The following is a 19,420-nucleotide window of genomic DNA, read 5'->3' as shown; positions in this document are numbered from 1 at the left end:
TTACTGACAGAATATTTCAGCCAGAAGTCTCTTCATATCGGCACCAAATAAAGCCTCTTTTAGAATTTTTTAAAAGGGAGCTTCGTCTGGCTGGTGGTATTGCTGTCGAAATCTGTATCCCCCCTAACCTTCCCTTCAGCCTGGGCCATGGGCTCTAACTCCAACCAGTTATCCCTTTGACGCCCAACCGTAACCTAACCTGAGACTTAACCCCAACCACAGAGGGCTGTGTTAAATGCATAAAGAACCACTCTTCAATGGGGAAACAGACTCTCTGCCAAACATGTCGTAACAGCACTGCCAGGAGTGAGTAAGATAAGACGAGCTACTGTAGCAAGTCACTGGTGGCCCCACCCGGCTCTTTTAAATCTTTCTCTCTGGATGCCTGCCTCCACTTAATCATTTTCACTAGTGTCTGGGACCTTGTTGGATGATGAAACAATACATTTGAGCAATGTCAACTCGCCAAGGTGATTCCAGTCCATAGAAGGTTTCTATGGCAATTGGAGACTATATAGGGCTAGATCAGCTTTAGGATGGGACAAACATGACAAACAATAGAAAAGTCAGACAGGATTTTGAATGTCAAGTGTGATAATTTCTTTTTGGGTCTATTGTAATTATTGGTGTACTATAGCCCCATCTAGCCCCACTAGTGCTCCAGATATAGCCCCACTATGCAGCCAGTCCATCATATAAACAAAATTAGTTTAGATCAAAACCCGGATTAGGGTGGTTACGGAAATACTAACTTTTTGTGCTGTAAACTTTTTTATTCATACTGAATAAAATCTATAACACTTACATGAAATATAAGGCATAGTTTAGATCATTTTACTGTAACCAGCATATAAAGCAGCATATTAAAAAAGTTGTTAAAATATAGTTTTAAATGAAGGAAAAGAAGATGTGATTCTGACAAAAGGCCACAACACTTGACATTCATGATCTGATGACATTTTCTTTCTGTGAGCACTATGATTCAACAAAAAGAAGCTCCCCAGGCCATCACCCACTTATGGAGCCTTTGTGAAACAGTTAAAGAGTTTTAAAAGGGTGGCTGGCCTTGAAGCTTACTCATCGGTTGCTTTGAAAGCTTTACTGTGCCCAATACTGTTGACAACTTAGTCTTTCTTTTCAAAAGAGTTCTTTTTGTATAGAATGGCTTTCCTATTTACCTTCTGTGGAGGTTTTTATTTAACTTTTTAAATTTTCACAGTCCGGCTGTACAGACGTTGTTTTGTTCTATAGCGGCACACTGTGCACTCTGTGACTCCCTCTATGAGACACCTTTAAGTTGCTCCGCCAGAGGTAGACTGAATTTCTCCCTCCACGGTCCATTTGTGCGAGAATCTTGCACGGTACTCAGACCTTGACATTGCACCGTGGAATTGCAACAGGATTTGTCCTGCATGTACCTTTCCGCTCCCTCTTTTCATATAAATGTAAATTTGTGTTTGGGCATTGGAACAGGTCTGCATGTGTCCGCCGGGAGTCAGACAGCCAGTGGGGAAATCAGGGGTACTCTAGCTAGCCAATCAACAGGCTCCGGTCTGTAACCTTCTGCACACTTGGAACAGGGTCACCGAAGTCACGGCTGGTGTTACATGTCAAACTACACAGCTAACAGGGCTGCTCTGAAGCAAGCTGAAACAAGTACAGTTTTGTGGGTTGACTGGTTGACTAGTCTGCACAGTAGCAACAACTTCCAGCCAGTTTTCCATGGAGAAAAAAATCAATATTTTAATCAGTATCCCCTAATTTGATGCAATATTTTGGATGTATATAGTGCCTTCCAGCTGTGTAACAACTTGTAGTCATGATCACTCATGCCTTCTTTGTTATTCATATTTTCAGGTGGTACAGAGTCTGGTCTGATGGTGGCTGATGTGTGGTGCTACATGTCCCTGCTGGACAACTGGAATCTGGTGTCCCGGATGACCGTAGCCCGCTGCCGACACAACAGCCTGGTATATGACGGCAAACTGTACGCCATCGGAGGACTGGGTGTATCCGGGAACCTGGACCATGTGGAGAGGTAAGAGTCACGCAGTCTCAACAGCAGGCTGTCCACAAACACCTCCAGCATCTCCCAGCTGGTGAATGCACAGTCCTGTGCAGCCCTCACCCCAATTTGACAGCCATCTCCAGGCACATGTCGATGATTCCGCAAAAGTAGGTGGATGCTGAGAAATCCAGTTTGAGAAAATAAATATTCACACTGCGCAGCAAAATGTGGCAGATGGTGTGGCATGCAGTAGTGCGGTGAGCATATTGCAAAAGTGGTTGGACAGGTTTGTTAGCATTTTCTGTGAGAGCAAAAGGTGCAGAGGAATGAATCTGAGCTGGAGCATATTAAATGGTCACAGCTGTGAGTGTTGTGGAACAACAGAGTGCCTTTTATTTGTTTGTGACTGGTCCATGAGTGGGAGGATTTGCTTTTACAGAGCAAAGTAGTATACTATGACTGATTTCATCCACTTCAGCATCGACACATCACCAACACTTCATTTGAAGGCCGTCCAGTGAGGCTTTTTCAACAGGGTTTTTCTTGTCTTTTTTCTGCATTTGTTCAAACTCTTCAGCATAAATCAGACGTAGACAGTGTACTCATAGAATATACTATAATGAATTCATAGTGGCATAAAACATGACTAGGTATTTTCCAGATTTAATAACATCATTGATATTGCTTGACTTTTGCAACAAAGACCCCCATTTCTTCTTTTTCCCTCTAACCTGGGCTGAGGAGTGAGTTTCAGCAGAGAAGGGGCTACCTCCCCTGCACGGTTGAGCGAGATTAACCAAAGCAATCAAAAGAACATTACTGAGTATATTAGAGCAGGCCGCTGCTGCTCATTACCTAGCAGCTCAATTGATCTCCAAAGCTGTTCGCAATGCACAACAGTCCTCCAAATGAAACAGCCTAATTTGATATTTCCCTATAATGCTGCCATACAGTGTCGTTATGACAGGGGGTAGATGGAATATTTGCCCCGTAATGGAAACGCATTTGATTCCTCTGTCTCTGAGCTGCTTAATTTGAGAGCTGCCAGTGCATCTAGGGCATTCATGGCTCCAAAGAAATCAGCGTTTCACGGTGTGATGTGTTTGTATGTGTTTCTCTGCCTGTGCCCTTGTGTGTGTTTTCGTGCAATCATCAAGCTTCTCCAGGGTCCGAACTGGACTCAGTTATCAGCATTGTAAAACTTTAACCTACTTTGCCTCTCTCCAAGAACTGCCAGAGGCTTCCTCTGCTTATTATTACTGCCCTAGTGCTGCCCTCTCACAAGTTGCACCGACCAGGGAGAAATAACCAATACAACGAACAAAATAGCTCAACTCGTAATTGTAAGGAAAGAAATGCATGGTGCCTAGGCTGAAGCAAACCATTTTTAACACAGGGGTCAGGGTTGTATTCACCAGCCTTATCATGTAAAAGCAGGTCTCTCAAGCTGTTTGGGCAAATTGTCGGAGCAGTCAATGGGCTTGTTTCTAAGCAACACAGGCTTTAATTTTGTCTTTTAGAAACCGCTATGTGGAACAAGGGTCAAAATATAGTCAGAAAGTCCAGAGACTTGCTATTTGTTGAGTAAAATGTTTAAATAGTAGAAAGTTGGTGCTTTAGGCAAGATATTATGATTACAAATGCATTGTTCATTGGTTCAGACTTCCATTTCTTTTATTTTATTTTATTTTAGTAGCCTACCTTATTCTGACAAGATGGGTTGACCTGCTGTGAATATCTTCATGAACGTTGATCTAATAGCTAACATCGGCAGTGTGAGCTGCATGCATCTTTGTGAAGACCACAACATCTTTTTGTATTTAATATGAAAAAGGCAACAAAGGGGGTAAAACAAAGGAAAAGGTTGGACATATTTTTTTCTTTCATGCTGTTAAAACCTGATTCGTATGAAATTTTACAGTACTTTAAAGTTCAAGTTTTGAGGGGGAAGAAATTATATCCCTAGCATTGGTGAAGTTTTCAATTTAAAAAAAAGTATGCTTGTAGCCAACTTAGACAGTAATATTTTTACTTCATTATGAAACTGATTAAATAGTAAAAGTGTTCTGCAAAGCTAAACATTTACATTTCTACTGTATATCTCTAGAGAGAAAGTTAATCTTTTCTACATCTATAATGTGGTGGTTTATACATAATTTACAATAAAAAAGTTGTGTTATTATTTTACAATTCTGTTCATAGAGTTGTCTGTCACAAATATATTTTTGAAATTTTCGTATTTATCCATTTGGTCTAAATGAGAACATGGCTAACATAAATACCCAATATGAGCCCCACCATTTTAAGAAAACCAATTCTAAAAAGTTTAAACTAAGAACTTTTCAACAACCCTACATTACTTCTGAAGAGTTTTTTTATCTCTTTCTCTGGGAATGTAAAGCTGTGAAGAAATTAAAACATCCTAATTTGCCGTCTTTGTCAGGAACTACAAAAAAACAAAGCATCAGTGAGTCACCCTGTCAGCTGATTAACCGAAGCAAGACCTCACAGGCATGCTCATAGAGTGATTGATGTGGAGATTATTTACACACAGCCAGTGTTTTTCATTGTGTATGCATCTGTATTTCTGCACACAATTCTGTTTCAGTGCTCATTGTTCCTAGAGTATATGTACAAATATATGCCTCTTTACGTGCCTGTGTGTGTGTCTACATATCAGCCGGCCCCAGCCAAGATCTCTTACCTTCCAGCTCTGGCTCTCAGCACACTGACTCCTAATTTGCAGTCCTCACTGCCTTCCTCGTTCCCCATCTCTCCATCCATCTCACTGAGGGTTTCACGCTCCTAACCATGAAATTCACCCACATTCACAATTATGTCTTCAATCAGAGCCATCTCAAAGCTAGTAGGATGCAGCCTTTCTTTGGGAACCGCAGGAGGTCCAAATCAACACTCAGAGGACTGAGCAGGCTTATTCCCGTCTCCGCTCTCTACACTAATGACTGACAGATTTTTAGGGATGGAAGCAGTCGAGTTCGGGAGGCTTTTAACTTGCAATCAGGTACCTTGGGCCTGCATGCTCCTCAGCATGTTGATCCTTTGGCAATCCAATATGATTGCAGATATTGAATAATTCATGGTTGTCTAATGATGTGTCAATCACAGATGGTTTTGTTTTATTTATTGCGCACTATGCACAGGTTTGTGCGTCCTCCAAGCTCTATTGCAAGTTAATATTGCATGAAGACTGTTAGCAACATGACACTGAGTATAGCGACTAGCTTTTCTCATCAGGGATGCGTACTGTTTGGCTAACAAGTCTGGAGGAGTTTGCTAAGATCATGTTCCATATGCTTTTTTCGTTAAGTTTTCAAACCTAAAATGACCTTTCATGACATCTGTTGTAGTTGTATAAGCTTCCCTGCACCTGTGAATGGTTACTCAGGTGTATTTGCCATTGTCTTGTAGTTTTTCTATCTCCATAAAGGTTGTTGACCTCCTTAAAATGATCAGCCTTGCTCTGACTTAACTGTTGGCTTTGTCCTACACAACCGTCCTCCATCTATTTCTTCAGAGTCCATTAAACGTTTCCATTAAATTACATATACTTTTGACCAGCATAATGGGCTTTCAACAATGTTGGCTGATGTAGGAGGCGAAACCTGGAGAGCAAGGTCATCAAGGCAAGGTTGTAATCAAAGCATTGAATGTCTCCTTGGACATTTCATCAGCTCAACAATGACCAAGAACATACAGTGAGATGGAGATTTCAGTGGGAGGATTCATCCTGCTTCACGCTGCACACAGCTAACTGAATTCCTCTGTGGGCTGCTCCATGAACTGACAAGTCCTTATTGTAAGTACTCAAAGTCCGCGGGTTGTACGCATGCTGGGTTGCCAGTCACCCAAAGAAAGGTCCCCTTCTGTGGGACACCAGGGGTGGGAGGGACCCTGTGTCACACTTATAGAAGGAAAAGGCGTCAGCAGCTCTTTGAGTTGTGGCGAGGCAGGGCTTGCCTTCTGGCTGCCGTATGAGCACGTTCTGACAGGGATCTGTTTCTTTGTCTGCAGGCAAAAAAGAAGCTGTCAAAGTGCCAGTAAGAGGAGATCATGGCCGGTATGGTCTATTCAAGCGCACTCATCTCACACATGCTGCCGTCCACATCTAAATTCTCATTTTCTAATGCAGATGCATTTTTAAACACACAGGCGACATGTGTACAGACACACAGGCAGCTCTCTCACACATTCAACACATTGACTTGGAGGTGGAAGTCTTCCATTGTCCATTTCAGCTCTCTGCCCAACAGCACTCTCTTTTGGAGACAGTGGGAAAATAATCAGCAAGGTGATGATGCTGATGCTAATAACAACGGAGTGTCCTGCAGCTCTGTGGCCCCAGGTGTTCAGGACCCTGCAGCGAAAGAGTCCCGAAAGAGGGAAAGAGAGAGAGGAGGGGTGAGCCAAGAAGAGTTTAGCAGCACAGAGCCAAGGGGTGATGATGAGAAGGGGAGTGTAGATGCAGCAGCCCCCAGGTGGGCCTATGAGCTCTGGACAATCAGTCATACTGGAACCAATGGGCTCATGTGAAGACACCCTCACTCTTCTCTCTCAGCCCCTCCAGCCTCTCCACAGCAATAATGAACTGATGAGCTGTTGTGCATGTCTTTTTATATGTCTATGTGTGTGTAACTGTGTAGATCTGTTTCCACGTACTAGGTCAGACAGTGCCTAGAGCTAGTTTTGGAGGGAGGGGAGGGGTGGTGATGGGGACAGCCAGCCCCCGTAGCCCCGCAACATGACACTGTGGTCAGGGACAACGGGCTCCCAGATCCCCCCTGTTGAGGCGGTTACCCCCTGCCGAGCTAATCCCCTTCTCCTCAGGATTAACCAACTTCACAGCGCTGGCCCCTACTGTGCTGTCAAGGCACTGGTTCACCCTCCAACTCTACCCCAACCGCCCCCTTCCACCCACCATCTCTCCCCTACACTCACACACACACACACCCTCATTACCCCTCGATGGTACCCTTCTCCCCTCTGAAATGTCAGTTGTGATTTTTAGTTCTCACATCTCTCTCTCTCTCTCTGTCTGTCTGTCCTACTCACCCTCTTCTTTTACACAGCTCTCATTTCCTACCAGTCATGTATATTTAACATCATAGCTAATCATTTATCAAATCACGCTTCTTTACATCCAGGCATTCATTGGTTTCCATTTATTTCAGCAATACTTCAGCTAACTCTTGAAACTTGTCTGAGTTGTGTAATTCATCCCAGTGAACATTAAGGTGCATTCATTTTTGTTAGTGTTACATTATTGTTGAGCTGTAAGGTGATTGGAAAATTGAATCTATATTATTACTACTACTTATCATTATTAGTGTTAGCCAAAAATGTTGATTAATAAATATAATATTTTGATTTTTTAGGTGTTAAGATTGAGACCTCTCAGGTCTGTACGTTAAAAATGAAACGAGTCAGCAGGCAGTTAGCTTAACTTAACATAAAGACTGAAAGCAGGGGGGAAAGCTAGCCTGGCCCTGTAAACGAAAAGTGACATAATACAACAGTTTGGAGTTTTTTTTATGGGGATTTATGTGCTGGAACTATTTTTGATAAGGTGAAGTGACTCTTTATGCCAAGCTAAGCTAACTGCGTGCTAGCTCTAGCGTCCTATAGCATACAAACATGAGAGTGGTGTCAATCTATTTTTATTAAGAAAGTGAAGTATATTAGCCTATCAAACCATGTCATATTATCCCCTTGAACTATTCCCTCCCATTTATGATGCAAATTTATGATGTTTTTTTTTTTAACGGCTGGATGTACATAAACAATATGAAGATGTCAGCTGTTGTCAGTTATGAGAAACTGATGCACATTTTCCACTATTCTCTCAGATTTTATAAATCAAACAATCAGTTAATCAAAAAATGACAAGAAAATGATCAGTAGTTGCAGCCCTAATTAACACACTTGGTACGAGAAAAAAATTACGCAGACTTGATGTTCACTTTGATGGATTACACAATTTAGAGACTCAAACCTAATTGATTTTAATGAAGTTAATGGCTGCCTGGAACCACAGAAAAAACATAATAAAGCACCTAAAATGGCATAACATGCATTTGAAAGTTGTCAGTAATTGAAAGTATTTATAATTTGACACACATGCATGAGCCTTTAAGCCACTCTGGCCTGCTTGATTGAGTAGGATGATTAACACAGCAACGACTCATTTCAGTTGTTCCTTCTGAAACCTTTTCTACAGAACACATCTCTATGAATTCATTCATTTTGAGTGTTGGAGTATGCCCTGACAGGCTTTATATATTTACAGACCTTTATGTAAGTGCACTTTTTAGTTGAGTGTTGACAGAAAGAAACCTTTTGTCTTTGTGTGTGTGAATGTGTGTGTACTGTGTATACAAGCCCAGTCATTTCCCAGCTCCATGGCAGACCTGCTGTGCTGATTTTAGGGTCTAGGTCTGAAAGAGATCAGGCCCACATCAAGCAGATCATCATATCTCTCTTACGTTTCATATCACTCTCTCCATGCCTCCTCGCCTCCCTCTATCCTCCCCCCAGTTTCCTCTTTTAACCACACTCTCCAAACTGTCTCCTGCACCTCTCGTCCCATTGCTCCCTCTGTCTCTTGGCTGCGCTGATGAGGTGGGCAGGAGATGATGGGTGTATTTGGGGCCCGCGAGGCCAGGTGATGTCATATCTGTCTAACATGCTTGAGTAAAAACAGTGTCTCCTCTTCATTGTCTTCTAATGGGGCGCTGAGGTCTCAGAGACATTGAGGTAGATGGTGCAGAGATTGTGCATTTGTTTGTGCGTGTATATGTGTGTGTGACAGCTAGGGAGAAACATTGGCAAGCAGCAGTAGGTGTGCCCGAGGATGGTATTAGAGAAAGGCAGAGAGAGGCTGCAGGTAATGAGTAGTACAAACTGTATGTGCTTCCGCCTCGTTGATAAACGATGGGCTGGCACTTTGGACAATTTCCAGCCTTACCAACAGGCAAGTCATTTTTCTCTTGCCTTCTTCCTGCTTCTGTGCCTTTTTCTTCTTTATGTTTCTCTCATTCACCCTCCATCTTTCTATGCCAAAAGGCACACAGGTGCACACACATAAAAACTTCTACCCTCTCATATCAGGCTACCACCCAGTCACCCGGTCAGTCATCCAGTCAGTCGTGTGTTGCTGGCTAATTATCAGTGGTTAGGATGTGACAGATGCCCCTGAGATGGTTGGCAGGCAGCTCGCCATCCCCCACAGGAGGAAGCGACAACTGACCTTTAGAAAGCATAGCTCTGGCAAACCATTGCAATATCTAGCCACCGCACTTCGCTGGCACCCGGGGAGGGATCAACACTGGAGGTGGGAGGGTTAGTTGTTATATATAGATTTGTTGTGTATGTGTGTGCGCCCAAGGTGAAGGTGCTCACATAAACACAAGATAAGTGCAGACACAGTGTTATTTTCAACTGTGTACAGGTCTTACCAGAGAGAGAGAGAGAGAGAGACACCACTAAGCATGTGTCTATATGTAAAAATACTGTAAACAGCATTGAATGTATACTAATGTATGGAAAATACCCCTACAATCAGTGAACGGATTACTCAGGCAAGACTGATAGCATATAACAGTATTGAGGTTGCTTAATAGAGGCCATCAAGGTTGTTTTAAATTCCAAAAATGGGAATAACCTTTTTGCTGTGGAACCCATTTTTTCTTTCTAATACATATTCACTTATCTGAGTTAAGTAAATAGTTTATCCCTTTTTTTCCCCACAAACCACCAAAGCATATATATATATTCTCTATGCATGTGCGTACCAGGTATTCCTCATGTTGTGGGTACTTAAATCTGTTTAAACAGTGTTATGTGGGGACTTGCCTCCCTTGGACAAATAGCAAATTCCCATAACATTTTAGGGTGAAGATTTTGTTTAAATCTGCAATAATGATTTCTAATCATGTTTTTCTTGCAGTGCAAATACTTATGAATTATAGGTGCAAAAAACTCAATGAATTTTATTTTTGTCCTTTAATTTTTGTTACTGTTTACGTGTTAGTCAGTGATGATCTAGGTATTTTTTGCAATTAACAAATGCAACCTGACATCATTACTAGCTTCCTAAAACCACAATGAAGCAATTTAAGCTTTGGCTGCAGACACTTTCTCACCAGCAATCTGGGTGTCAATTTTAATTTTACCGCCGCCCTTCCCGCTACCACTACCCATCATACCCATCACCCCACACCCCGTGGTGCTGCCCTACATGGCTGTTATCAACACGGGCTTACATTGGTAATGAAGTGGGGTCTCAGTCTTCCATCTCCCGTCTAGTTTTGAAGAACGCGGAGCAGTAATTGGTGTACGACCTACACCACTGGCAGCACTCATGTCCCCTGTCCTACGTGACATTCCCATCCAATTAAATCTGCGTTTACACACACACACGCACGTGCGCACACACACACACACGCACACACATACACACACACACACACACACACACACACACACACACACACACACACACACACACACATAGAGGCACTAAAAGAGCACACAGTCACTGTTTTCATGGTTCCCTTAATTCTCCTCTTGATAGTCTTTCAAGGTGCCTTTATAAGTTTACATGAGTGCTGTACATTATATCTGCAGTTTATCTACATACAGAAGGTGTGTGTGTGTGTGTGTGTGTGTGTGTGTGTGTGTGTGTGTGTGTGTGTGTGTGTGTGTGTGTGTGTGTGTGTGTGTGTGTGTGTGTGTGTGTGTGTGTGTGTGTGTGTGTGTGTGTGTGTGTATGAACAGATTGTGTACTCACACATTGAGGAGTTAGACTTCTGCTCTGAATGAGTTCATTCACAGGGATTATGGGTAAATCTGTGTGGCCAGTGGATGGATCGCTCCCTGTCTCACAAGGATTAGCTGAAGGTGACACTGAGGTGACAGGTCTGTGTCCATCTGTGTTTGTGTTTGTGTTCGTATGCGCTGCCATAGTCTGGTATGTGTGCATGCATGCGTGTGTGCATGTGTGAGTGCATTTATGTATGAGGTGTACACGTATGTCTGTTATTAGCCTGAAATGTGCTGTAATCCATCAGAGTTAATGAGTTGTGTGGGTGTGTTGTTCTTCTACAGTGATGGCAGTGGAGTGTTTTGTGTGTGTGTGTGTGTGTGTGTGTGTGTGGTGTGTGTGTGTGTGTGTGTCTTTTGGCTGACCTTGACTTCAATCTGTCAGATGAACACACTCCGAGACCCTCCACACGGAGAGCAGGCCTCCATCAGATCCCCAGATGTCATCATAAACAATCTGTCCGATGTGTGTACTATTAGCAAATAGCAAGCACAGCTCCTCTGCCCTCTCCTTCAAACAATACAAGATGGAAAAAAAATTAACCTTCCACACTACAGCCATTACCTGTGACAAGAGCTCAGAAGTAGACACTGATTTGTTTAAAGGTCACAAGCCAAAAATGTCCAGGGAACAAGAACCTGTTGCACCAGCTGCTGTAAATTAAAAAGAAAACCTATTTATAATGTAAGTGTTCACTAATTGTAGATTTATGCATCATTTAATTAAACCAAACACCACACAAACTAGTTTTTTCATAGAGATCAGTTGGTATTTATTATGAACACCTAGTTATTGTTACTGTTGCACAGCTGAGTGATAACAAATAAAGCTAATATAAGTTTGCTAATACAGATGGATTGTATTTAAATAGCGCCTTTTTAGTCTTCCAAACACTCAAAGCACTTTACACAGCCTGTCAACATTCGCCCATTTACACACACATTCATACACTGATGGCAGAGGCTGCCCTGCAAGGTGCCAACCTGCTCATCAGGATCTAATCTAATACTCAGTTACACACACTCACTTCGGGAGCAATTTGGGGTACAGTATCTTGCCCAAGGACATTTTGACATGCAGGCTGGAGGAGCCAGGGTCTGAACCGCCATCTTCCCATTAGTGGACGACCACACTCTACCTCCAGGGCCACAGCGGCCCTGTGACGCATTTGGTTTGTAAAAAAAAAGGGAATATGGTCACAGACAAGATGCTGTTTATTATGTTGTAAACCAAGAAGATTTTAAATCACATTTCACAAAAATAGCACAAGATCATTTTAATTACAAATGACTAAATGACTAAATGACCAAATAACGCCATGTAGGTTAGCATAATCAGATAATAGCCACTGATTATAAATAGCTTGAATATGATTAACTCTGAAACATAACCTACAGTATCCATACATGGATATTTACCAGCTTGAAATTTTGTATGTATTAATGGAGTGTCGTAGCAATTTTTCAATTTCACTCTGATACAGAGGAACGAGACAAAGATCTCTCACAATATTGTCACACCTTAATACATATGCACACAAAGTAGTGTCTTTGTTAGACAAAGAGTGAAGAGGCAGAGTGAAACACACAATGTATAGCCAGCTGGAATAAAAGCTGCAAAGCATTTTGCCACCCTCAGAAGTAATTAAAAACTGCAGCTCGTCCATTGTCTGTAACTTATCGTGTTTCTCCTTCCTGGTGAGGTTCTTGCAGCCGCTCAGAGACCGTTAATACATTTTTCATCCACTGGGACCATCTGACTGGACACCTTCTCACACTTTCTTATCTGTACCTTTAACCTTGGCATTTCTGAATCGGTTATTCTTTGTTCACACTCAGTGACTAAGATGTCTTTCACAGCAGAATCTCTCAGTTAAAGAGTTAAGATTCTGAAATTTAAAAAAAGATGATTACATAGTGAAAATGAGCTGTATAAGTAGATGTGTGTTAAAAAAGAAAGATATTCAAACTTGATTATATGTGTTGTATGTGAAATTTCCCTCACAGGTGCTAGTTTGAAATTGTTGCTACTAAGAACAAACATAGTGATGGATTTACACATAGCTGGTATAATCCAGTCCAAGAAACAAAACATGGGAATGCATTTTTCTTGCTTTTTAGTTTTGAGGCTGATGCCAACAGGAGTCTTGGAGAGTGCATCACTAGTCATTCATGTCATGTGTTAAAATGAGGAGCAACTGTTGTTATGTCTTCCTCACAGTTCCCCAGATATAGCTGCAAGGATTTCAGCAAAATGATGCACTTCTTATAGGAAGGGAACACCCAACCATTTACATTTCTGAGCAGCGATGCGCCCTTTCTCTACAAAGTAAGACTCAGTAAATTTCACTGTCAGACATTGATTAGCAACCCGGAGTGAGGGAACACAGTTACAAACAGCTGTCACATGTAGAAAAAATCAACAGGGGGAACAGAGGTGCATACAAATGAGTGCAAATTAATTGTCACAAAGCTGCTGTTTTTGTTTTCATCCCTGACAATTTGCAGAGTGCTGTCATTTGTGAAATAGAGCATAGCAAAAGGTGGGTTTGTACCTGTTGCTCCTGCTTTACTTGAGGACCTCTGTATTTCCAAAAAAAAAACAAATCAGTATAACAGCCAAATTGTGTTTTAGATTAAATGTTTGGATCATAAAATAATCTCCAGTACCTTTCCATGTTTGCTGCTAAACTCACAATTTACTGTAGCCAACTGTATAGTTTCATGCACTAAACACTGCAACCCAAGATATAATAAGTATACATGTCTCTTAGCAACCATGGCATCACATTATAGCATCTTAAAATAAAAAATAAATAAAAAGAAGCTAAATAATGACTCCATTTCTGGGCCCATTTTGGTTCTCAGTGGCGTATTTTATTTTCAAGGATAGTCTCTGAGAGATAATTCTAGTGCAGGTAGAAGACATTTTTCAGCTATTAAAAACAGTAAACCTTATGTTTAACAGTCATAGAGACAGAAAATCGCTGTAGAAAATATATAGAGATACTGATGTTTTTGACCAACAATAGCCTCAGTAGACGAGAATGCATTGCAGGGGAGCATTTTCAAAACTCACCCACCACAGATTGGATATAAAGAAGTCGCCCACCAACCTTTGACTGAAAAAAGCAACTGTGTGTTACTGTCTTGGCGCTTTTCCACTATACAGTTCTAGCACGACTCGACTCGACTCTACTCTTTTTTTTGCCTTACCATCAGGGATAGTACCTGGTACCTGGTACTTCTTTAGTTTCTGCTCTGCCGAGGTTCCAAGCGAGCCGAGCCGATACTAAATGTGACGTCAACAGACTGCCAGCCACTGATTGGTCAGAAGAGTTGTAGCTGGAAGAGTCATGAGCCGTCCCACACAAGAATCAAACCCGGCATTTTTAAATACCGGCAACAGCGTTACAGCCATACGGCTCAATTTTCTTGTTTTGTGTGTGAAAAAAAGCCACATACAGCAGCAAGTACACCATCGCCTCAATGTCCTCCATTGTTTATGTGTTTTGTGTCGCGTATATAATAATAATATAATATAATATAATAATAATATAAATATATATAAAACGAAGTCACAGCAGTTTCGCTGAGCCGTGCTATGACGACCCCGCCCACGTTGAGTAGGTACTTTTTTGTAATGGAAAAGGATGTTCCTGGAACCGTGTCGAGTCGAGCCGAGTAGTGCTAGAACTGTATAGTGGAAAAGCGCCATACTGTATGTGTGCATGTTTCCAAGTGTAGGCAAAATATAACCAAAAGAGAGTGAGTCAGTGAAAAAAGAGTGACGACGGTGGTTTGTTGTATGTGTGAGCGTTGGTGCCCAACAGACAGCAGGGCGATGGCTGAGGTGTGGGCACAGGCCTCACACGTTCTGTGATGTGCTCTGACACACAGATGGCAGCTGACACAACACAGATAGACTCTCACTCCTCCTCCTCTGCAAAATGGATGCTCTCTCTGTTCACCTTCATGTGCCTGTCTTTTGCCTGACTTGATAGACATACAAATGAATGCAAAACAAATATTTTCCCCATTCACCTTTACTGGTTTTGTTTTCTCTTCTTTACCCCCTCTTTTTTCCTTAGTGTCCTTCCCTACCTCTTTTTCTCCTGTCATCCTCATCCACGCAGTGATCTTGCCCAGGTGTGAGGAAAACATTTTGGATGAGATACAAGCAAATATGCAAAGAAACAAAATGTCACAGTTGGATGATTTTAAATGAACATCCAATGTCACTATCAGCAGCTTCCTTTGTCAAAACAGCCACATGCAAAATACAAATCTGCAGCCTCATTTGGTTCAAACTGAAAGTTCATCTTTCAATTTCAACAGCATTTTTTTCTTTCTTCATACCAGGACTCCATAGAGTAGTTCATGCCATGCTGTTGAGATTTCCCCCACCTCGCTACTAATGAACATTTCTTGGCAAACATGAAAAATGTTAATGTAAGCAAATGATGCCTGTTTCTGTGTGCAAATTATTTTAAATGCCCTCCAGGCCAGAGCTGATTCACAGAAGCGCTGTTTTCCTCAAGCCAAATCACAACCTCTCAGTTCATTACTTCTGACAGAAAACAGAGGGGCTATGATAAGGGATTGATTCATTCACATTCACGGGCTCCCCCTCTCTTTCTGTGCCTGTAAGGATGGCGGTATAGAATCAAACTACTGTCAAACATGGCACTGCATTCAAATATTTGTATAGTATATTAGGATTTTTTTTTTAATTTAACGGTAATGACACACAATATCAGATAGGGGCAGGGGGGTGGCTACTAGCAAATGTGGCAAAATAGAAGACAGTCCACATCTTTATAGTCCCGAGTTGTACAGTTAGTTACTGCATATTTGTGGGTGTGCATTAAGTGGAGACTCATATCGGTTCATCTCGGTAAGAAGAAAGAGAAAACTAAATAAAAACTAAACTAAATAAATAAACCAGAAACAATTAACAAGGCTTAGAGTGCACAGCTATGCTAGAGGCTCTATGAGGTTGAGATAAATGCTAACATAAGCATCCTAACATGCTCATTTAGAGCAGGCACAGGAATGTTTACTGTTTTCCCCATGTCAGACGACTAATAAGCGCTAAACATGAAGTACAGCTCAGGCTGATGGGAATGTCATTATTTTTGCACATGTTCGTTTATAAGCCAAAGTATTAGACAATTTAAATGTTTACCTGATGATGCAATAGATGACGAGTTAAGGGATCTCCAGGGCTATTACAGTTCATCCTGGTGGGGACATTAAGCAAATATCATGGAAATCCATCCAATGGTTGTTGAGGGAAACCACAAATGGTGGCTAGAGGAAAAATCACCACAGTCATTAGTATTTCATCCTCAAAACACCATGGATGCATGTATAAAAAATGTTATCCAATCCATCCAAGAGTTTGAGACATTTTACTTAAAAGCAAAAGGGACTGGTGTTACCAATGTAGGATTATCCTCTGGGGAAGTGACTGTATAACATTTCATAGCAATCAGTCCAGTGGTTGTTAATATTTTTCAGTCTGGACTGAAGTGGCAGATCAACTTATTAACCAACACTTCCTAGCATGGATAAAAATACAGCCAGTCAGTGATGCTGTTGACCAGCCGCGGGCAATGGTGCATCAGTGTAGTAGACAAATCTGTGTGAAAATTTAAACGAAGTCAGCTGTGATGATTAAAACCAACCAATTAAAAACACATTTATTTAGTTAACAAGGCGAATTTAACTACACAGCTAACATGCTGAAGTGTGCACGTGTATCTGAGGGTGCATGTGGGCCACAGGAAGAGAATGCGAGAGACAGAGAGATAGTGTTCATGCGAGTGAGCGAGATAGTGGGGGTTGTGCAGGGATTAATGTGAATTTGTAACTTACGGGCATGCGTTGCTGCTCGATAGAATCTACAGCATCAGCTCCTCTCTTCAGGCAATAAACGCAAAGCATCCATTGCATTCCAGTGCGCTTGCTCAGTTTTTAAAGGTTACAGTGTTGTTTTGGGCTAGTGTCATGCAAGCGTTGTTAACAACTTGAATAAATACAGGTCTCTCTTTCCTGTTTGTGCATCATCTTCCAGTCTAAGCTGTTTGAATCTCAGTACTTTTAATGGTTAGTGTGAGGGACACCGTAGTCATTACTGAGCAGTTGGTGTTTACATGGCATTCTAGTGTGGTGGTAACTGCAATGTGATGCACTCCTCTACCATGTAATGGATCTTTTTGTCAGTGGTGAGATGTATAGAGCCTGAGTGGTTTTGTTATCGGACCTTTTTTTTTCTTTCCCCCTCTAACTCCCCACTCTCGTTACTCATACTGTAGTTTGTATCTCAGGGGAAAACGATACATGTCAGTATCTCAGAGACTGGCAGCCTCATCTATTATAGTTTATCGCTTGTTTGTGTGAATAACACAGACACAGAGGTATGCGGAAAGACGAGGTTCTTCATCCACACTACCCTGCAGGTAACCATATTAGTGAATTGACCGAGGTGCCTTGGGCGCCTTCTGCATGATTAGATTGCACCATTTGTGTGTATTGGTAAGATGGAAGGACAGACAGCTAGTCTATGCACTGTGTAGGTTATGTTTGAAAGATGGAGGGTGTGTGGTCAGCTTCAAGAGGCAGGAAGTAGTGAACAACATGTAAATTAGCCAAAATAGCCATTATCTACGAAACCAACATTTTCAATTAGATGCTATTGCATCAAGGCTGCTCTAAAAACAAGATGACACACGTACACAAGGCTTTTACACGTGTTATGCCACTGAATAAATCCAATAGCAGGCTACATTACAGCTGACAGTTTACTGCATCTATTCGTTTTCATGGTCTGTGAATCAGATATATATATATGTGTTTCCTTGCCAACATTATAAAATGGAGGCCTGGGGAGGCAATATCTGCTTATATGGCTATACGCCACATTTTCTTAGCTTGTCTTATGCGATGTGATGACGTCATGACTGAGAGCCCACATCCAGACATTTTTCTGCTTTTTGAGGAGAGCAGAAAAAAGGATTTTAGAGAAAAGAGCAATTTGTCTTTGAGTTTTGACGTCTTAGAAAATCATTACATATCTCGTCTACTGTGTCCTCATGTGATATGTATGTGTACATAAGATTTACATCCAGTTTTATTTTACAAATGCAGACAGGTCAATGACTCTATAAATGTTAATCTCATCCCACACATGTATTATACATTACACACATTACATGTATATTATTTAAAACAGATGTATGGTATTTGTTATCTTCCTGTCTTGCTGTTTTGCAGTATGTAACAAACAGAGCTGGTAGTCATGTGATCTTCCTGTCTTCCCCTAATCCTCATCATCCAGCAGCATCATAAAACCAGAAAGAGCCATAATTTCATATTGCAACCTTTTGATCTCCAGTTCTCCGTATTTGGCATTCATCCAGATTATTTATTTTTTAATTAAATTGAGTTAGGTTTTGCCTGGTTTAAATTGATCTAAAATGTAACTGCTCTTTCTTTAATTTGGACATGGGGGGATATGCCGAATTATGCTCTTTATGGACTTGTTTTTTCAGAATTGGCTTTTTATCTATACAAAGCTCTCCTGGCTTCAGTAGTAAAAAAAAAAAAAACCTTAGCTAACAAAGAACTACCGGAGGATCTCAGGCTCATATGGAGTGAGCAGGTCAGAAATATAGTCAATCCCTTAAGTGGCTTAACTGTGGGCATTCAAATTCTGACATCTACTCCCCAGCTACCTATGTGTAGAGATGTTAAAACTTGAGTTAAAGGTGCTCTGCTTTAGATGGATGCTGCAGCATTCTGGTCCGGACACCAACAATCATCAAATATGTAGTCTACATGTGAATATGCCATTCAGATGATGCACAGTCCACTCCCACACTTGTATTCAACACCTGGTATTTACATATTTTACCTATAGTTTACAGACATGTATATTGCAGTTGGATCTAATTAGTCATATGCACTATGCAGAGCAAGTAAACAGGTGGGGAGAAGGAAAATACATCTGCTGTCACCGTAAACAAACATGGCAGGTATGACTGTGCGTATCCACGGCAACATTCCAATTTCACCTGTTACAATCAAATATGATGCCTCTCATCCAGATGTGTCTGTAGAGAACAAAGTCCAGAGAGACATTCGGTGGTACTCTTTTGGCAACAAAATCACACCGCGTGGATTGCTTTTACACCTGGCTAACATCGAATTATAATTCTGATTTGTTGTCTTGTCAGTCGCAGTGCATGCTGCGAGCATATTAACATGTTTTTCCTTTATCCAGATTACATATTCAGAGGGAAATTTAGTTGAAAGTCTGACCTCTTTCTTTTATTCACAAACTCTCTCCATTCTATCTATGTGTCTTTCTTTGGGTCTCTCTCCCAACATAAAAGAACACAATGCTACATTGTTGGTTCTGTTGTAGCCCTGCAGCCGCATTTTCGAGATGATTGTCCCTGCGTGATGAAACAAGCCCTGTCAGGAGCTGCAGCCGATTACATGGCTTCATGCAGTGATCGGTCTTTGTGTATAAACACTTTTTAAAAAAAGCAATCGACGCAGCGCAAC

At 41.4% G+C, this 19,420-nt stretch overlaps 1 protein-coding gene across 2 annotated transcripts in view; it reads left to right on the top strand.

The window, feature by feature from the left end:
- The window catches only part of LOC133997421 (kelch-like protein 29), a 215,909-nt gene that overhangs the window by 181,932 nt on the left and 14,557 nt on the right, over positions 1 to 19,420 (top strand). For both annotated transcript variants that reach the window (XM_062436992.1, XM_062436993.1), the window contains exon 12: positions 1,858 to 2,038. In XM_062436992.1, the coding sequence (XP_062292976.1) occupies positions 1,858 to 2,038 (181 nt within the window). The remainder of the gene's footprint in view (positions 1 to 1,857; positions 2,039 to 19,420) is intronic.

The sequence above is a fragment of the Scomber scombrus genome, chromosome 17, assembly GCF_963691925.1.
Source record: "Scomber scombrus chromosome 17, fScoSco1.1, whole genome shotgun sequence".
In the NCBI taxonomy this organism is placed as follows: domain Eukaryota; kingdom Metazoa; phylum Chordata; class Actinopteri; order Scombriformes; family Scombridae; genus Scomber; species Scomber scombrus.
Note: the sequence above shows the minus strand (reverse complement) of the source record. Positions and strands in the feature narration are given on the sequence as shown.